At 41.7% G+C, this 21,155-nt stretch overlaps 1 protein-coding gene across 2 annotated transcripts; it reads right to left on the minus strand.

The window, feature by feature from the left end:
- Positions 1–6,434: 6,434 nt before the first annotated feature.
- On the minus strand, positions 6,435–20,895 carry lmo4a (LIM domain only 4a). 2 transcript variants are annotated; one of them, XM_031757490.2, is made up of 5 exons: positions 20,688–20,895; positions 11,741–11,987; positions 8,697–8,793; positions 8,437–8,595; positions 6,435–8,017 (listed from the first exon to the last, which is right to left on the minus strand). In XM_031757490.2, exons 2-5 carry the CDS (start codon positions 11,980–11,982, stop codon positions 8,009–8,011), a joined length of 507 nt encoding a protein of 168 aa, XP_031613350.1. In that variant the 5' UTR covers positions 11,983–11,987; positions 20,688–20,895; the 3' UTR covers positions 6,435–8,008. The 2 variants fall into 2 exon arrangements, with proteins under 2 accessions (XP_031613350.1, XP_039470146.1); XM_039614212.1 differs by lacking the exon at positions 20,688–20,895 and adding an exon at positions 15,217–15,251.
- Positions 20,896–21,155: the final 260 nt, after the last annotated feature.

Below are 21,155 nucleotides of genomic sequence, written 5' to 3' on the forward strand. Positions count from 1 at the left end.
GGCTGTGACATCAGTGGAGACCTACTGCTGAGTCCATGTTTGGTGTACTCATCACATGGCTCTAAACTCTGTGTACAATATGTGCGGAAACCTCCTGAGGGTGGCACTTTTCACTGATGCAGGAAGTTCCACATATGGCACCAAAACACTGATGCTCTTCACTTCTGTTACAGTCTGTCAGCACTCACCTGATTCAGTTTAGAGCAGGTGTTCATGAGAAAACATCAAATTATCTTCATTTCCTTATTTATTAACCATCATTGCTTGCTTGTTGGTGCTTGAATGGAGTCTCAGTGGATGATTCAGACAGCTCAACGGTTTGTGAGTTAACTTCTGCAGCTCACTGTGAGATTATTGTCAACACTGTTTGTTTATTCATCAGCCAGATTTCACAAAAACTGCCAAACTCTGTGAAAAGGTGAGCAAAGAAGGAACCTTTAAATCCATTATCTTTAAATCTTCAAAATGGGACGCTGACCTTAGCAAGACGAAGTGCCATTTAAGTTTGGAGCTGCAGTCTTCTGGTTGTAATTATAGGACCTTGTCAAAGACACTCGTGTCTTTAAACCTTTTCTTTCTTGTGCGACTGACTTTAGTGCATTCCAGACTTTGACATGAGCCCTCATTTCGACATAATCATTGTTCACATTATCTCCCATTACTGATCAGGTCTTAAAGGGTCAGTCTGACAATATTCCAGTTTTATTTTACAGTCCAGTATTAGTTTTATTGCCAATAAAAAAGAGAGAGTATTTCAGTGTGTGAGTAAACATGTATGCTGTGATAACCTCAAAGGCTCTAGGGTGATTTTATTTAATGTCTCTCTTGGTTGGAGTAAAGTTTGGCGCGTTGTTATTTGAAATCTGCACTGCTAAAAATAATAATAATGATTATCATCATCATAACTGGTACAATACAAAGTCAGTTAAACGATATCCGTCTGATTAGAAGATCAGTGCCACCTTCTTTGGTCGAAATCAAAGTGACAACAGGTGCTGTGGAAAGGCACCATCCACCTGTCAGTCAAAGAGGCCACACTGCTAATAATGAAAACCTTAAGTGTTAACAATATTAAAAGAGAAGAACTGGGCAGGTGTTATAAAGCTACAAAGATCAAGACTGTTTATGATAGAAGAAGATATAAAAATGTTTAGATTACGTTGCCAGATGAGTAGGTCCTAATTTTGACTTCAGTTCTCCTTCAAACATCTACCATCACTTTATTGAGACCTTGAGTCCTTCAAACAGTTTCTTTTCTACAGAAAAAGTCCCTGCTGTGGAAATTCATCCTACAACTTATGAAATTATTCAACAAGTTTCTCTAATATTTCATCTCAAAGTGGCTCACTGAGCTATATAATAGGTTTGTTACACCACAGGACTGGACACCAATTTCATTTATTTATTTTAATCCAGCCTTTTGATATGTCTCCTTTTCATATTTCTGTGTTTATAGTGAATCTTAATAAACTCGTGTGAGTGAATATAAAGCCTAGGAGGAGAGTCGTGTAACAGCACGGGCAGCTTTCAGTTTGGTGACTTCACACGGTCGTGATGAAGGCAGCCTGACGTGCTCAGCCTGTCCGTGCTGATAGGAAATCAATTATTTACTCCACGTCTGTGATCTTGAAAAGCATAAGACAAATTCATTAATGCATGCAAATGAGTTTAATTGCAATTATCTCCATATCTTGATAAGGAAAGAGGGGGGTCTCCCAACCTCCCTCCATGGTGCGAGTTCCATGCCGGCCTCGAGCCAATCAAGCCTCATCTGCATCTCGCTAATTAGCCCGATGAATTCAAGAACCAATTAGCAGCACTGCAAAGATGTGAGACGAGGAGAATGAAAGTTTTCAGAGGGTATGACTTACATTTGTCCTCGTATTACACCACACACATGAAGAACGAAGCATGTTCCAGTGCTGAGAAGCAATTTTATGTTTCTTTAATCCTCCTCTCCTTATGCTTCTGTTACACTTTAGGGAACAGACACTTCACATTATTATGGGCACAAATCACCAAAGGCTTTGGCAGAAATTGTGGGTTTTTTTGTTGATTAAACAAAACACAAACTTTTGGTGATGTCTTTGCACCAAGCAGCTTTAGATTTGATCAGGCAGTGTTTTAGTTTACATTTTAACTTCATTTTAAAGTTAAATGTTTCTATTCTCAACATATGGCCACTTTTAATGTATCTCCTGGGCAGATTTCTTGGGGAAAATGGAGAAACAATGGGATCTTTGTCCACAGATACAGGATTACCAGTGAGGCACCGCAGTAATCAGCGCTACGCCTACTTCTGCCCACCACCCAGATTAGCCACAGTAAGAAAAATGTGCTGCTGAATAACACTAGAAGCATGCTGGAGAGTGGGATTTGGAGGAATTAAAAGGAACCTGCTCTGCGTCCACCTCTCCTGTTTTTATTCTTGGACTCTTCTCACAGACTGCATATAAAGGATGAACGAAGCCACCGCAACACAGTGAAGTCCTTCTGAGAAGCTTCAATCTGCAGACTTCTTTGCCGCCATCATGGTGTTCTGAAACCAGCCCTTGAACATACCCTGGTTAATCGTGAATTAATGAAACTAACAACTGAGACCATGGACGCATCAGTGTTCACTGAAGTCATAGATCAAGAGAGGAGGAGGGTCATTTTTGCACAGCCTTCAAGGGAGTTGCCCCCTGCTGGCCACTGAAAAGAATGCATGTTTAAGGAAACTGACATCTTTGATATACAGTATATCTTTGTATCAAAATAATTCACTTTTCCGCTAGTCGCTGTCACACAATCAAAGCTAAATCAATAAATGATTTAATACTAACATGAAGTTTTATAATAAATACAATCCATTCATCCATCCATCCGCTCTCTCCATGTCTTCTAGGAGGACACTAAGGCGCTTCCAGGCCAGCTGCGAGATGTAATCTCCTTATTGTCTTCTGGGTCTGTCCTGGAGAATTCTCCCAGCTGGAAGTCCCTGAAACACCTCACCTGGTCCTGGTCCTGGTCCTGTTTTCATTGTGGAGCTGTAGGAGCTCTACTCTAAACCCCTCCTGAATGACTGACCTCACAGACCTCATTTTGGTTGCTTTTATTGTGATGTCATTCTTCTGGTGATGACCCAAAGCTCATGTTCATGTTGACAGCGGGAATGTAATGAAACAGATTCACTTTTACACTCTTCACCATTGAAATCATGCCCCCATGTCACACCAGTCCTTCTGTCAGTCTCCCGTTCAGTGCTCCCCTCGTTCGAGAAAAAGACCCTGAGATACTTGAAGTCCTTAACTTTAGCCTGGAGTGGGCACTCCACCGTTTTCTGACTCAGACTTGAAAGCGCTGGTTCTTATCTGTGAACTGAATGAACTGCTTTCTTTCCTCTTGTCTCTGTATACACAATACTGGAAGCACACTTTACTGTACTAGAACAACTTTGCATTACTCTGTTTTAGCTCCCTCCCCCCTCTCCTTTAAAGCCAACTTTCTTCTCATTGGCTACCCCTCGTAAAATAAAAGTGGGTGGGACTTCTTTCTGCCTGTGAGGACCATATTAAAAAGATCCCCTCCCTATTACTTGCAAATGTTAATGCTTAGTATTGTTTAAACAGGTGTATTATAAACATGTTTATCCTCCATATATAGTAGGCTGTAAACATGTTTATTCCTAGTTAAAGCTAAACATTTTAACATCATAGTCTATGGGGACTGAGTCACTTTTGAACCTCAAGTGGCCATTTGAGGAACTGAAGTTTTATCTTCAGCCCGAGAGGTTGGAGTCTGGATAAAACATGAAGATACCACTAAATCTTAAGTTCAGTTTTGAAATAAGAAAAAGAGGCTTCTCGTGTTAGAAACTTTCATTTAATATGGCGACCTCTTTTTTGAGCCTCTGTCCAAAATAAGCTTTTTCAACTCCTCATAAAGCCAGCCTCCCTTGTAATTGAAAGTGGGTGGGACTTGTGTGTTCCTCTCACTGACATCATTAAGATCCAAGAGGAGAAAAAATCTAATAAACTCTGTGTTTATTAAATTAAAGCCTGGGCTTTTGGCTCAAGTGGATTACTTGTTCACACACTGACCTTGTTATTTGAAACATTAGCTGTCTTTATTGGGAACATACATCACTGAAAAAGGATATATATGAGAGAAAAAAACACAATCGCGCAGGCTGTATTTTATATTTTTTGTGATAAGAACCTACAGCCTGACTACCTTAAACAGGATTGAGGTTGAATTGGGAGAAACTGGTGAGACTCCGGGCTTACACCAGAGTCATGAGTGAAAAACCAGAGGAATGCACTCGCCCTCCATCATTATGAAAGAGCTCTCTGAATCACCACCATTAAAAGCCTCATTGTTGCTGTGAATGTGAAGCTAATTGGACTAACCCTGTGAGAGGGAGCTGCCGACTTCTCCGGGCCCCGTTAATTTGAGGAGTCGCAGCTGGCTACTCATGTGTGCCTCTGCCCGTTCTGTGTGCCTCACTTCCAGCCTTTAATTTAGCTCCACAGAAAGCTGCATAAAACAATACAGGGGGAAAAAAAGGGGGACGAGAGATCCCAAAATTAGCGTGGAAGAGATGATCTTGTAGTTTCCATGCCAAAAAGATTTAAAAAGGCTAATTTAAAGGCACTTTTCATGCCAGAAAGCAATCAGAACCGAGAGCCTGGAAGGATCAGAGAGCATGTAAAAAAAGTTTTAATTTGAAGGGACACAGAAAAGAGGAATCCAAACGTTTTTATGGCTGAAAACAATGCAAGTCTTCGCTCTTGTATTTTATTTTTTTATTTTGTTTCAGACAACTATGGAGACCACAAACTGCTGGCTGCCTGGAGCCCACAGGAAAAAACAACCCTCCCTTTTAATTAGACCAGCTCACCAGATTAGGCCTCATTAGGCTGCAACACTGGAGTGCAGCTAAAGCCCGCGTAGGCCTCCAGCGCATCCCACTTTAATTGCTTCTGTAATGGCCTCGGCTCAGGCCTTTGAAATCCCATTCCTGTGGGTAATCAGCCATGTTTGTCTGAGAACCACAAGCGTTTCTCCCCTACTTACCCCTCAGTCTCAGGCAGCCAGAGCTAGCTCTTTAGCCCAATCACACACTTGTCACATGTGAGTTGAATGACTGAATTATCATTATTATTATTATTATTAGTTCTTCTGAAAGAACTCCAAATACTCAAGAATCAACAGAGAAATGATGGTTCGTACTGCAGCAGAGAGAATGTCAGCACAATGAAAACACGTCAGCATAAAAAGTAAAAATGTGAACAGTACTGCAGTAAACATTTAAACTGCACAGTATACGTCACTGCTGCTGAGCAATCTTTCCAAACACGGTTACTGCATGAAGCTTAAACATGTTCCAGATGATACTTCTTTCATATAGCATCCTAGGAAAAAGGTACATCATGGGTGCTGCCGTGCTACGTAGCAGCTGTGCTCCTAGTGGATCTAAGAGAGATTTTTACCTGGGTAGAAATGACTATGTTTCTAGAATCTTGACTTTTCTGCTTTGTTTCGCTTATGTACTGAGAAAAACTTTAACTTTAGCTGCTGCTAGCCAATCAAACTACAACATATAAAAAATATCTACAGAGTGCGTGAGGATGACTGTTTGTGCAGTTTGACATTAAAAACAAAGAACTAACTGAAGCTTGGTTAGGCTGCTTTGTGATCATGCCAGCAAACATATTGCCCAACCACTTCTGAAGGACTGTCCTTCAAAAACAGAAGGTCCGGACTGCAGGTCGATGATGCTTCTGTGGCTGAGGCGACCATATTAGGGATATTCTCCCTCTGACATCACATGGATCCAAGAGTAGAAAAACCTGTCTGAAAGTGAGTATTGAGAGGTTTTAGCTGCTGTTTTAGCTCCTCCCGTTCTTCTGTTGTCTCACGTAAACAGATGCAGACGGGGCTGATTCCATTTTTATGACATTACAAAGATCCTAGAGCAGTAAAACCTGTCTGAAACTGAGTATTTAGAGCAGCCTGAAGCCTAAATGATCTTTGGTCCTTAGTGCAGCCTCGCTCAAACAAGTCCACCCTTTCAACTTTTTTCTGATTGGCTGGACCATGTAAAGAGAAGTGGGCAGGGCTCATTCCATCATCATGACATCACACAGAGCCAGAAATAGAAAAAACCCCTGTGAAACACTGTATTTTTCTCCTGTTTTAGCCCCTCCCTTCTCATTTCCTTTTGATATGATGAGATTTAGGAAGGGCTCATCTACTCTGTATGACATGATTATCGAGCTGTGGAACAGGGCAAACATGATAGGAGATAAATAACAAAGCCTGCTTTAAAGACTATATTGCTATAAATACAGTTTCCTAAATCAATAAAGGATGTTAGCATTTTTACTTCGTTGTTATCATGTTTACTGGAGATGAGGGAACAAAATTAGAAAATGAAACTGTGGCACGGATTATGGTTAACTCAGACTGTCAAATGAGACTTTATTCAAATAATCAGTCTCAGCTGTTTTATTAATTGCCATCAGCACACGGAGACAGGTGGAATCAACTGTAGCGCACTATAACTTTATCCTACAATGGTTCACATGGTAAAGCTTCCACAGCACTAATGCCATCAGTACAACAACAACAACATAAACATTGTTTTGCTAAAAGAGTATTACCTTCACACTCTTAATTCTTCTTAGTAGAAGGAAAAGTTGGACTTGGCCACTGCCATGTCACCCACTGCTGTAGCTTTAACTTTATCATTCTTTGGCCTCCACCATGAAGGTTTTCTGGAGCTGGAAGTGACCATATTTGGAGGAGAAGGTGGCGTGCCAAGTTATCAGCTAAAAGTGAGCAAGCCAGTTATTTTAAGCCTCAATAAAATCCAGACAGGTGAGTTATAAACAAATGAACCCCACCATACACCTGTTATTTAGGAGGAAACTCCTTCAAAGTTGGACATTATAACATGGGAGTGTATAGGGACTGACTCACCTTGGGAGCCAGGAACTGCACATATGCAAAAACTGATATTTTATTCACAACAGAAACTCAGTGATAGTAGCTTCTCCCTGAGGGGGAGGGAGATTTTTAATTCTCCCTCCCCCTGAGGGAGAATTAAAAATCAAGGCCAGTCCTAAATAAAGAAAGTTAAATAAAGGGTCCGTCCTCGTTTTTGACACTACAGTCAAAAGACGACTGTTCTTGGTTTCCATTTGTAGTCATTTATATTTATGGCAGTACATCTCCCTTCGCATACAGAACAGAGTAGGTATCAATGACAGCAGATATGACACTGAAAAAGTCAGAAACGGCATTAAAAAGAGAAGCTCGGGTGGAGGTGGGTTCCAAAGCAGCTTGCACAGGCTAAAACAGGTCATACAGAGTCACTGATATGAGACATGTGGAGGAGAACGAGCTGATTTAACTGGGAAAAGACAGTCTTAAAATTCATGGAGAAATCAATCCTATTGTCTGTGACATTCACACTGCCACTAGGGAGCAATTTCTCTTCACTAACTGGCTAAAATGTGAATATTTCACAGAGAAGTACACAGAGAAGTACACGTTTTTAAGTCAGTACAGATGTGATGGTGTCCAGGAGTCTCTCAGCGTGTCGAAGGAAACGTCGAGTAGCTAAAATGACGACACAACAGACCCAAACGAGTTTTACTCAAATATGTGGTCAAATATAGTTCACCTCCTGCAGGAGTCACATTGCTTTCATTGTCTTCTCCTCATTCAATGTCCACAGTAACTGGCTGGCTGGGAAAATTAAAATCACACAAATGGGACAGTTCCGCTTTTCCTCTTTCAGCCAGGCCACAGCCAATCAGTGAAATCCCAACAGCACTCTTTCAGATTTTACTCCTCGTCATCTTCTGAGTCTCTGTTGGGAAGTTAAAATCTGAACCAGTGGCAAGGGTCCACGAGATCAGAGGGAAGTCGACCAGCGGCGGGATTTACAGCGAGGGGGAGAAGGTGAAGAGGAGAAAGGTGGGGGAGAAGGCACACATTTGGTTTTCCATCCTCTTCCTCAGCAGACCTGTAAATAGTAAAGAGGAGAGGTTATAAACGAAACCAACCACCAGCTTGGATAAACATCCATGAGTCTGCATTAAAGTTAAACTGACTGGAAAAAAACAAAACAAAATTCCAATCCACTGGATCGGTCTGTTTCATTTTCATTAAGAACTCTTTTTATCTGCATGCTGTTAGTCCACATAAACTACTTCCAGGTGCAAACACCACATTTTGAATCATCTCCAGATCTTCTCCCCACCACGGAGAAACAATGAAAATTACTCTCAGCTGCTGATGAAGCAACTTTTGACTGAACTATCAAACTCTATAGTACTTGCCAATTCATCAGCAGTTAAGCTCATATTTTTGCTTCATGAAAATCTTCCTCAATGAAAATGATGTCACTGCCCAAAAAATCTGAGTCCAGAAACTGCCTCTCACCTTCTGGTCAGACATGATGTTGTTGCCCTGTAGTGGAGTAGAGTGTCCGCCGAGCAGGCCTCCTCCTGGCCGGTCGTGCTCGCAGAAGATTGTCCCGTTGACATAGTGGAAGCGATCGCCGGGAACCAGGCGGTTCCTGCATGTTGCACACGTGAAACACTAAAGAAAAACAAATAAATTAGATTAAAAGTTTCACCGGTCTGAAAAGATGAAAACATGTAAAGGTTGACAATGCTGGATTGGTAGAAGACCACGCTCACCTTCAGGTGGTAAACGCTGCCTTGTGCTCGCATCACCATCTCGCTGGCAGGTATAGACTGTCCACAGGCGCTGCAGGCTCCACTGTGTCCAAACAGCCTGCACATGAAACCAAACAGTCATGCATCAACACAACAGCCATAAAGCAGATGTCGTGGATTCTAAAATCCCATCTCTATTATTTCAGGTACCTGTGAAATGTTGAAATGTTAAGACATCAGCTCAATGCCACCAAATACGTCCCTATTCACCCACTTTAATCTTCAGTGGGATAGACCGGTGAAGCTGCCTTATCTGTGACTGTACAGAAGTTTATCCGCACATTTAATCCTGAAGATATTTTAATGCCAGAAAAAAATGGTGCAATCACAGCAGTGTCAGTTTTTCTACATGCTGATGTAGTAAATGAAAGAAATCTGTCAGATGACTCTTTGGGCTTCAAGTGTAAGAAAATTACAGAAAAGACTCTCCTATAGTTATTATAAAACTGAAGGTTTTACTGTAGACTCCTTGTAAAAGACAGATGCTTTTTCTGTAGATCGTAAAAACAGGAAGTTTTCTGCTATTTAACTGTTTATCTGTTACTTAGGTGTAGTTTGAATGGCCATGAGGGAGGTCTTTAATAGTGTAAAACTTGTTAAAGTACAATCAAGTCTAAAATCTTCGGCCTCCTCCATATTTTCAAAAGCAGACCAGCAGGCCAGATTAGAATCTTTGTGAGGCAGATTCTGGCTCCCAGGCCTTATGTTTGACACCCCTGCCTTATATAAACACAGCATGTTGGGACCACTGAAGCTTGGGCAGAAGGATAATAACAAAAGTTTGTGATTAAAGCTGTAAATGGTTTTAAGTCTTCATGCATCAGTTATATATATGGTCTGTATTTAGCACCCATAAAAGGTCCAATGAGAGGGTATCGGCTCCGGGTCGTTTCAGTGTGGTGGCACACAGCAGCCGGTCCTCATCAGTCTGAACCTGAAGGAAGGTCAGCGCCTGTGTTGAACCTTTAAAGGAAGCTGCTGTCATCATTAAAGCTACACGTGAAACCCTGCGATACTCACTTGACCACTTTGGCGTCTCTCTCTCTTTCTCCCTCTTTCTTTGTCTTCCCCTTTCAATGACTCCACAGAGTAATGAATTTTTTATCTTAATCCAAACAGTCATTTAATGAGTGTGCCTGAGAGGATCCCTGTCCTCCTTAATTAACCCTCAGACACACACACACACACACACTCCTCCTGAGTCTCAGTTAAGGCTCATCTTTCTTTAGCAGCATGACGAATCTAAGGACTCGACCCCAAACCAGACCTTAGGTAAGTCCACCTCAGCTCAGGGTTTGGATAATTTAGCCATGGCTTTCCTGTCTGTTGGTCAGTGACTGTAGCTTTGACTTCATGGGATGGATGGCGGTTGGAGGTCCTCCCCACTCAAACACAAATTAGCCGAAATCCACTGTAGGACTATTTATACATATTTTGAGCTCTTTATTTGCACTCCTGCCACAGAACGGAACAAACGGCTGCCAAGCGAGAAATCTGAGGCGGCTGTAATTCTGGAGTGGCACTGGAAGTCCAGAGTGGATTTAAATCAGACGTTTCTTCAGCTCGTTTGCGGCTGGAAACACAGGCAGGGTTTTTTCTTTTTGTGAAAATTAGGCTGGTGTCAGGTGCCAAAAAGCTAGCACTTGAACATCAGTACAAAATGGCCACATGATGCTGTGAACGTTTGGCTTTCAAGCCAATCAAAATGTAGGCTGGTTCTCAAAAGCCACCAAAGCAGGAGAGCTTTCACACTGACTGGACTGCTGCTCAAGTGCTCCATCACTGCTGATCGGGCCAAAAATAAGAGGTATTGTCAGAGTTAAAAGCACATATGACTTCAATTTCCACGAAGAGTAACAAAAGCCATGAGCTGATTTTTAAAAAAAAATAAATTCAAAAGCATTCAGCCAATCAAAAAAGGCAAAATAGGAAGTGACATCACAAAGCAGCATTCATAAAACAAAACGTAGCTCATGGGATCGCTAATCTTATTTTGGAGGAACCACAGTAAAGTCTTGACCACTAGAGGGTGCTGCAATGACCAGAAATCATAAAGTGTATAAAAGATTGACACTGCAAACATGCTATCTTGCACTGCTTTGAGGTTTTGTATTTTGAAGCTTGAACAGACACATTCCAAAAACATCTATAGTTATTAAAAATGAGAGAATAGCGATAGAAACCAAAGGTATTTTTGTAGAAGGCTGTAAACATGTTTATTTCTGCTCTAAAGTTAGACACATTAACACAGGAGTCTATGGGGCTGATTCAATGCCGGAGCCAGCCTCAAGTGGTCACTAGAGGAACTGCAGGTTCTAGCATGAGAAGCCATCACATCTCAGGACCTGAGCTTCCTGAGACGAAACTGGTGTATTGACTTGGCACACGTTCCTGAAGCTCTCAAAAAAAAAAAAAAAAAAAAAAAAAAAGGAATCATTCAACAACTGAAGAGCTCCCTGATAGTTTAGAATCATAGTCTGATTATGACTCGACTGACCAGTCTGTTTTGTAAAAAAAGCAGATTTTTGTCTTCAGTGAAGTCTTTTTCAGTTTGGATGAGTCTGAATGAGCTTACGCATGAGCCAGTCATGAATGCATAGGAACCTGTGAGAGTCCAGCTTCTAATTTGGAGTCACACCAGTGCAAAAACCGCATGAATACTAATCAGGGACATTTATATGCACCTGCATAAACATCCCATTTTACGGCTGGACCGAATGTGGAATTTCCTCCAACACACAGCAGACCTCTCATGATTATTCAGTGTATCTTATTGCAGATTGTGGCGTAATCCGAGTGTACAGTCAGAGCTTTATTTATTTCATGAGAGGCTGCTGTATTATTACTGGCCTGATGCACAAAGTCTGCTGTGTCTCAGGGTCCTCCTCAGCAGCTTTCCAGATCCAGCCCTCAGTTTTTCCCGAAGACACCCGCAAAACCCCTGTCTGCACCTCCCTCACACACACTAACGCACACACACGTTTTGTGTTTTTGAAAAGCCTCACCTGATGTAGTCGTTCTTGCAGAGGATCATGCCGCCTTTGCTGTAGCAGGTACTGCTGTACTCCCCAAGCTGAGCGTGGCAGCAGGAGCACTTGAGGCAGCGCGTGTGCCAGTACCGCTCCATCGAGAAGAGCAGGAAGCGGTCCGCGATACGACCCCCGCATCCTGCGCACGACCTGCCCGCTGTCCCGCCGCCGCTGCCCATCACCGCTACTGTGGGTGCCTCCACCCTGCTGTTCACCATCGCCACTGGAGGGTAAAAGGAAAGAGGAACCATTGGAGGTTAGATATAAAAAAGGTGTCAAAGATGAGACCAAATAAAAGCGTGTCAGTGATGTTAACTCCAAACCTGAGGCTGCGACTCACTTTCTAATATTAATTTCTATTACTTTCAGATTTTGAAGTTGTTGCCACCTAACTGATGATCAGTGTGGGACAGCGTGGCAGGGTGAGAAAACCAGGATTGGACTGGACCATGATATTTTTCTAAACTAGCTGTAAATGCTTCTTTTCTACTCGAGCACTTAAAGCACATTATACAACATGTCTCATTCACCCACACACGCAAGCACTTTTCTCTACACCCAAGTGCTTTCCATCCAGCATTCACACGCATTCACACTCCAATGAGCGAATCAGGACCAACTCTGGGTTGGGTTTCTTTCCCAAGGATACTTGATCGAAATACCGACCTTCTGATTGGTAGATGACCTGCTCTACCTCCTGTGCCACAGCTGCCTCTTGTTGTATAACCACCAGAAGTCCTCTGACACACCAACTGTCAGCTAATGACATATTTCTTCTCCTCCAAACAAAACTAAGTTGAATATTTTTCTGTAGCCACTGTTTTTAGTGTTTGTACTTAGTTTGGAGACTAGGTTGGGTATCTGGTATCCATCTATTGGATATCTATTAGAGAGGAGGTGGGAGCTCAGAATAGAGACGCTGCTCCTCAAGAGCAAAAAGAAATGCATGGAAGGAGATGCTGGGGTAGACCCTGGTTTGAGAGGAGCTTGACAGGTTGAAGGGAGGTCTGGGCCCACTTATGGAGTGAGACTTTTACCTGAATAATTAAAGGCTCATAAAACAGTGCATGAGGCAGGAGCATATCCTCAAATATGAATGTAATACACAAACACAAGAACGATCCCCAAACAAGCTCAAAGATGGTAAAACAAAACCACACACACTCTTCTGAACCCGATAAACGAGCCCCACCAGCAGGGAATCTGTGCAGGATCTGGGCCTTGATTTAATTCTTTCCTTCATCATCTCTTTTTAAACATTACGGAAACACATGTACCGTCGGGCAGCATTCAGCATATTCCTCCTCACTCTCGTTTTTCCATTACAGAACTGAGCTGATTTCATGCACAGCTGGGAATAATATTGCTTTTGAGTACAACCACAGCAGTGTGTGTGCCGCTGAGCAATGAGTCAGCAACACTGCCTCTTCAGCCGCTTCCATGATTTATAATTAGGGCCAACAACAACATAAAATAATTGCAGGGCTAGATTTCATTTTCCAAATGAGCAACAGCAGCACAATTTGTCCTCCAGAGCGTCTAATTTCAGCAAGGGCATGTTTAGCTTTACGACTAGCCTTCCCACAAGATCATTTGAGATTGCAGCAAGCAGCAGCTGGTCCTCTGCGGCGAGGCGGGCTGCCCTCAATACCCTCATTTTCTAGAGTAGACACCTGGCTCTAATCAACCACAGGAACACCATGTTAAGAAGCCCAAGGCTACGTTCAAACCACAAACAGCCACACGCGCTGGGACCAAACCTTCTTATTAGTGACGGCTCAGTCATGAATGAGTCGATCCTCTGAATGAGAAGTGAGGCCATTTATTTAATCCACAAATGAAACCTTTAAATTTGAAACGGGTGAAAACTCGAGCTCGTCGTTTTAGCCCTAAATTCTCCTCGAGGTGTTTATAACGGCTTGTAGTGCGCAGCAGGACAAACCACAGACACAAAGCGTGACTAAATCCACGCTTCTCTAACAGAAAGACATAAAACTAAACAGTGCACAGTCTGGGGTTTGCATTCAAATCTGTGGACCTGGACTCTGTGCTTCCCCCTCTACTTCTTGCCATGAATCTCCTGTTCCAAAGCTGGATTTTCACATTAAACACGTCCAAAGTTTCAAGTAATGAGCTCAGTGTTTGTACAAGTAATCCCTGTGAGCTGAACACTCAGTTAGTCGCTGTTTTTTCTACTCTAGGCTCTGTTTGATGTCAGACCTTACACATATGTGTTTATGAGGGGCAGCCAATCAGAAGAAAGCTTGCTTAAAGGGGGAGGATGTAGAATAGCTTGTTTTAGACAAGATGAACTGAAGGCCCAGTATAAGATAGGGTTATTTTGAACTGTGAATCATGCAAAGCTGCTTTATTAGAGTCCAAAAATAGAATTAAAGAAGTTGGAAATGAGCCGCCAGGTCCTTCGTGATGTGTCTGCTGACAATGAAAGACAAGAATGATTACATAAACCTGCATCACTGGTATACTTTAAATTCAGTTTGTATATAATCAGTACATTATCCTGATATTTGGGGCTACATGAGCCGCAGTTCCTCGAACGCCCACTTGAGGCTCCTGTGAGTCAATCCCCATAGACTCCCATTTCAACTTTAACAGCAGAAATAAACTACTTTGGTCTCGATAGCTAGTTTTCTCCTTCTTAACCACCTGTTTAAATATTACTGCGTATTAAAGTTTACATTATCAGGGTTGTAAAAGCAAAAGACAGGGGCGTGCCTGATGTGGTCATCTCAGACAGACAGAAGCCACACCCACATGTGTTTACGAGGGGCACCCAATCAGAAGAAAGTAAAAGTAACCTCAACTTGGAGGCGATTAAAGTGACGTCCAATAAGAGTGAAGTATACTGATCATTATAATAATGTAGCGCCAATTGTTAGCTACAAACTGTTGGAAACTGAGCCATTTCCACCTCAGTGGGCTTTTCCATCCAACCAGGATCAAAAGCATTTATAGCTGACCAACTCATTACTAAACCTATCCTGAAGTTCAACCTCTGACCTCACTCTTCCATTAGCATAGATCCAAAAGGTCATCGCAAGGTCAATAATTCTGGATCTATTCCCACTTGGTGTTTTTAATGTGACCGTGTGCCTAAACGTCTCTTTCTCCTCCTTCTGCCTCCTGTCTTTGGTGCCAGATTCCTCTGGGCGGCACATCACCAGCCGTGAAATCAATTAGCGGCCCGAGTCTGCAAAGCATAACAGCTCCCCTCCCACCCCTGTGAAATAAAGTGAGAGGAAAAACCTGTACATTGTCACGAGTTTGTCTCTACAGTGGCATACAAACACAACCCTGTCCTCTGGATATCGTTCAGCTGGTGAATCAGACCTGACCGGCTCATATGCAGACTAAAGAGGATAAGAAACCTCAGTTAATGAGTCTGAAACCTTTAAAAGAACACACACACACACACACACAAACACACACACCTCTTTAACCTGAAAAATGTCCAAATGTTCCCGAAACAAAACTGCGGAGCAGCAGCCAATGCAATCATCACACTAACACCTGTGTTAATTCGAGAAGATTCGAGACAGCTGCCAAAAACCTCTATGATACAATTCTTATCCAATTAAAATGCAAATCCTGCTTTTAATCATCTCCTGCAGCACACAAAGCCTCAGCGTGTCTCACCGCTGAGACGGTGACGGGGACGTTTCAGGCTACAGATACTCAGATTTATACGCAGCAGGTCGTACGATATATCTGCAGAAAGTAAATATCTTTGTCTAAACAAAAGCTGCGTCTGTGTAAACTGTAATTATGTCGCCATATTTACCAGGAAGTTTGTCGCATTTTGGGTTCAGTCATTGTGTTTTCATAAATGTTTTATCGCCTTCTGGAATGTTACCACAAACTTTATCAGAAATTTCTGGATGTTTTATGGAAAATCTGCTTTGTTGTGTAATCTGGGCGTGATGTTTTTTTTGTTTGCAAGTTATCTGAAAGGTTTTCTGGAAACATTGCAGTTTCTGAAACATTTGTCATGTTTTGCTGTTGTGTTTTTGTATTCTCAGAAAAGTTCTGGAATGTTGTGTTTTCTGAACTATTCCCTCGTTAGGTTTCTGTGTTGTTGATGTTATTCTCATATTTTCCTAATATTAATTACTTTTTTTAATGTTCCTTTTGCAGAAATGTGATTTCTGAAACATATTTCTGGTTTTGCTGCTATGTCACATGTACAGGACACGTGGTTTCCTGAATGTGTTTCCTGAAGTGGAACTTCTTCTGGAATGGCATCATGATTTCGTAAAGAAGAAGTAGTGTTTTCCAGATTTTTGCCTTGGTGCAGTCAGGTTGTTTTTATTTTCCCATTTTGTTTACCGGAAATGTCATTTTGACGTTTCCTGCAGAAAGTTTCCCCCGTCTACTTCTTAGTTTCCTCTAAAGCCTGATAAAATGCTGCACAGACTTCCGATTCTTCCTTCCTGCACACGCATGTCTGACCATGTCATTTCCAGCTCCACACTCACCTGTGTGGGCTTTACTTTCTGAACTTCCCCTCGGGGTGCCAGCAACAAACACTACAGGCTTTCAAACAGTTTCTCTCTGCTGCCGCTGAGCTCTGCTGCACAGCGGCTGAACCACCACAACACTCGCTGAAGCTTGGCTCTTCAAACGAGTCTTCATCTTCGAGTCTTTCTGGTTGGATATTTGGCTCTGGTGTCAGACTGTAGTTAGTGGAATCTGAGTGAAAGCTGGACAGAACATTCAGGCTGTGATGAGTATCTGTGTGACTTCTGAGCGTCACACAAACATTATGATGACATCCAGCAAACTGAACTGTTCCCACCTTTGCTTTTTCTTTCTTTATTAGCAGCTCGTGTAGCTCTTTAATCCTAAAGAGTGGCCGGTAAAGGAACAGCTGTGTGTGATGAAGCAGTGAATAAACACAGGGGCTAATGAAGAGACACAAACTGATGAATCAGATCCAGTTCCAGCTGATGGGGTTGATAACAGCTCATTTTTTCCTGGCAGTTGACGGATGTCTCTCATATTAAGAAAAATCTTCTTTCTGCACAGACTTGAGGTTAGTCTAAAAGGAAAAGGTTTAAGAGTATAATGTGTCACAGGGCGTATCAAGTTATGGCTGATATGTCATCCAGTAATTCATCACAGTCCACAGGACTCCCAGTTTGAGTGGCTTATATTCCCTTTTAATCAATCTTTTTAATCATTTCTTTCACTCAGTGTTTCTTATTCCATTTACATCGAGTTTGCCTGATTTTTTTATTTAAGCACTTAATAGTTATTTGCCATTTAACCTTGTGACCATTAGGACTATATTTCAGACCCTGTGGCCGTGCAGAGGTTTGTACTTGTTCCTTTAGATCAAACCTGAAAAGATTAGAGCTGAAAAACTGTTTTGATAAGAGATTTAAGGTGTTTATGCTCAACGGTCAATATTTCATTTATTTTGCTCTTGGCTCAATCACTGTAACTCATTCATAGACCCACAGTCCCCATTTGTTCTCAAACTAACCAAGCAGCAGCTTTTTACTGGTTCCAGCATCACCCCAGTTCTGACATCTCACCACTGGCTTCCTGTTAGGTTTAGAGAAGACGGGGAGGAAGAAAGGAGCGAAGAAAGGAAAGTTCAATAGAAGAAAGGAGAGAACCTAAGGAACAAAGAAAGAAGAAAGGGGAAAACAAGGACACAAGCTAAGAAAAAAGGATAGATGACAAGGATAGAGGCAAAAGTAAGAAAAATAAGGACAGGGGAGCAAGGAACAAAGAAACAAATGAATAAAGAGAAAGGAAGGAAAATGGGGTAGTCAAAAAGGAAGGAAGGTCGAAGGAAGGAAGAAAGTAAAGAAAGAAGAAAACAGGAAGGGAAAGTAAGGAAAGTAAGAAGAAAAACAAGGGGAACAAGAGTAGAAGATGAAAAGGAAGCAAGAAAGAAGGAGGGTAAAAGGAAGGGTAAGAGTAAAAGACAGGATAGGAGGAAGAAATGAAAGAAAGAAACGGAACAAAGGAAGGATGCCCTGAATGGTTTGCAGCCACTTAGCCCCCGTTGAATGCTGACAGGACAAACTGTGCACGAGTAGCTTTATTCTGAAAATATTAAGTGCCTCCTTCCTTCTTTTTCCAAAACAGCTCAGTGAAGCTTCCTCCACACTCTTCAGAGGTGTAATTAACAAATAAGCTGCTTTCAGTCTAAGGGGGTAAAAGTGACTAAACGAGCTCGAGCGAGGGTGCGCCGGTCACACAGATCCAGTTTCTTCTCCTGAGACTCTCACAGAGAGACGTGCCGTTTCATTAAAACAGGCCTCTTTTTAATTAACACCGAGGGCACGGGTTCGTGTGGCAGCAGCGATCCTGCTCGCAGTTTCAGTCAAATTAAAAAGACGCAGCTCTGCCGCAGAAGCAAAAGCTGATAGAAATATCCTTTTTAATAAATATTCTGACCAATTTATTCAGTCAGTCACTCGTTTAGGAAAACAGTTTCAGACACAAGCTGCAGATTCTCCCACAGTGACTCTCCTGTGGTGCTGAAAGCTGAACGAGTACAGCTCAGATCACTTAAACACACCGACACACACGCCTGTAACGACGTGATGAAAGGTCACTGCATGGAGCAGGTTTACTGTATATGAAAGATGGACATAGCCACTGTGATGTCCCTCGTTAGTGAAGTCCTGTTCTGAGTGTTTTCCCACCTTTTTTGGCTCTTAATGGGACCCATAATTAACAACACTGTTTTGAATATGAACTAAAAACAAGATCATAAGTTCATCATGAAGATCTTGAGAGACGCTGCGTCATTTTCCCACAGACTGTTTAATCAGAGCAGTCGCCCCCTGCTGGTCATTAGAAAGAACGCAGGTTTAAGCGGCTTCACTTTTCAATAATGTCTTTTTTTATAAAGAGCATCGCTGACACCAACAGTGATGGATGAAGCATACATGCCAATAATCAATAGTTTGGCATGTTCTTTACATTTATTGCAACTCTTGGTTTTTAGTTATTTATTTTTAGGAGCTTTTCTGATCATTTGATTTGGATTCTTATTCATAAGCTTATGTTTGTTATTTTTGTGAAGTCAGAATAAAAAATATTTAGCCAGAACTGAATTAAAGCATAGGTTTGAATGAACAAGTCAGCAGATATTTATTTTACTTGAGCGTAATTTTCCTCTCTGAACGATTCATTACACAGAATAAAAACTCATTCACTTACAGCAGAGGCTGTGAAACGGCATTTTGAAAAGGTGCTTTTGGGTATTCTATGTTTAAACTCATTTATAAAACAGGATAATCATCATGTGGTCATAAATTTTCATGTGTTATATAGTTGTGCCTTTGTGTAGGTCAGCTGTGGCTGAGGTGGCACAGGGGGTTGTCTACCAATCAGAAGCTCCAACCTGTGTGTGTGTGGCACCAAAAAAAGCGTTCTGAAAGGCTTTTGTTCATTTTAAGAGCTCTAAATAAAGTGTGTGTAGTGCTGAGTTTGAGTAGACTCGCCCACATCTGCTAACACATTTTTCTTCAAGTTTTCCAATTTTTTTAAAAACACATTTTTTAAACTACATTTACAAAACTGAGTGTTTGCTCAAAGTCACAAAATGTTTCATACCCCACACATAAACACAACCAGCCAAAATATTACCAGTGCGGAGCATTTATTACACGCTGCGGCATGAAAATGAAAAACACAGACTTCAGGACATGACGCTCGAGTCGTTCCAACCTCCTCGGGCTGTTTTGTTCCATGAAAGTCGCAATGTGAAGCAGAAACAGAAACGCACATTCCTTTATGAGGAATGATCCTGAGTATCCAGTAAAGATTAAAGGTCACGCTTAGACTGTTCATGAGCAAATCGCAGCTACTTTTGTACACGTTTGATCCCAGAGCTTCGATTTTCCATCCGTCACTGCTGGTGTAAACCATCTCAAACCTGAAGCCTTGAACCTTAAACCTGCACTCTTTATAATGGCCAGCAGGGGGCGACCTGCTTCTCCCGCAATCTCCGACCCAACAACACTTTGTCCAAATTAATAAATCAATACATAAATAAATTTACCAAAAACTGATTATTAAATAATTTTTAATAAATTACGAGCCAATTAAAGCAAAAAGGATGATAAAAGAGAGGATGCTCATTGGCTAATGACCTGATTTCAAATCACCAAGATGATTATAGCAGCTAACCAATGAGTGATGTCACAGTGGCTACTGCCATCTTTTACATACAGTCTATCATATCAACTATCTCATTGCCTCTCAGGGTGAACATTTTTTATTTGTTTTTAGAGTTTGAATCTGCAGTTATGTTTAACGAAAAAGGTTCAATGAGATCTGAGACTGGTTTTAAAAGTGGGTGAATATATTAAGCTAGTGAGGACAACAGGGCAAGTGTTATAGCATCTAAACTTAAATCCATGTGCACAGTCCTTTTTAAATAACCATAAATGAGCGTGTGTTCCTACAAGTCTGATGAGATATGTTGTAAACACAACAAAGTAGGACAAAGCAGATTCTCTGGTTCTACTTCATCACTTTATGAACATAAATGGAGCAGCACATTCCTGTTTTCACTTCAGATTTTTGTCATTTCATAGAATAAAAACAGGCGCATGAGCTTGGAAAGACTTTGGTTTCATGTCCTGGACCCTGCCTGTGTAACTGCCATGCTGCAGTGTGAAATAAAGACTCGGTGTTGATGCTTTTCTGATAATATCATGCTGTTTGGAGCAAAGACAAAACTATGTTTGTGCGTTTGCTTGTTTCTGAAGAGTCAGAAGTTTTAAAAATGCTGTCTGAAAAGAAGTATCTGAGAAAGTGCAAATATTAAAGACAAAAACATCAAATCTGAGGCTTAAATCGCGGTAAATATTTCAGTCTCGTTTAATTTCACTCCGCTGACAGGAAAATAGTCCTTTCAGGTTCGTGAACTCACCTCAGCGCTTTGAAATTGAATCTTTCTGTTCGTCCACCTAATGCTTGTGCCAAAGGTCAAACAGCTGGGAACTTTTCGGCTCAGTATTCCTGTGAAGGAGCTCCTCTCCGCTCTTCTTCCATTCACTCCTCTTCTTTTTTTCTTGCAGATGTTTGAACACACTCGCTCTCTCTTTCTCTTTCTCTCTCCAGCACCCCTTGCGCTTTGTTCCCGCACTGAGCTGCTCACGGAGGAGCGCTCCTCCCCGATTTAAACCACCCATAGCCACGCCTCCTCTGCGTCACGAAATGGGCGTGGTTCCTGCCTATGGTCAGGAAGATGGATGACTGCTGATCTAAAATCTAAATATGCCATAATTATCTCCTGACTGTGACTGCAAACAGTCGTTTATTCACATGACGCTTTGCTTCAAGAGAGAAATCATTCTTCTTTCACCAACTGGGATTTAGTACTAAATAAAAACAGAAC

The sequence above is a fragment of the Oreochromis aureus genome, linkage group 7 (assembly GCF_013358895.1).
Source record: "Oreochromis aureus strain Israel breed Guangdong linkage group 7, ZZ_aureus, whole genome shotgun sequence".
In the NCBI taxonomy this organism is placed as follows: domain Eukaryota; kingdom Metazoa; phylum Chordata; class Actinopteri; order Cichliformes; family Cichlidae; genus Oreochromis; species Oreochromis aureus.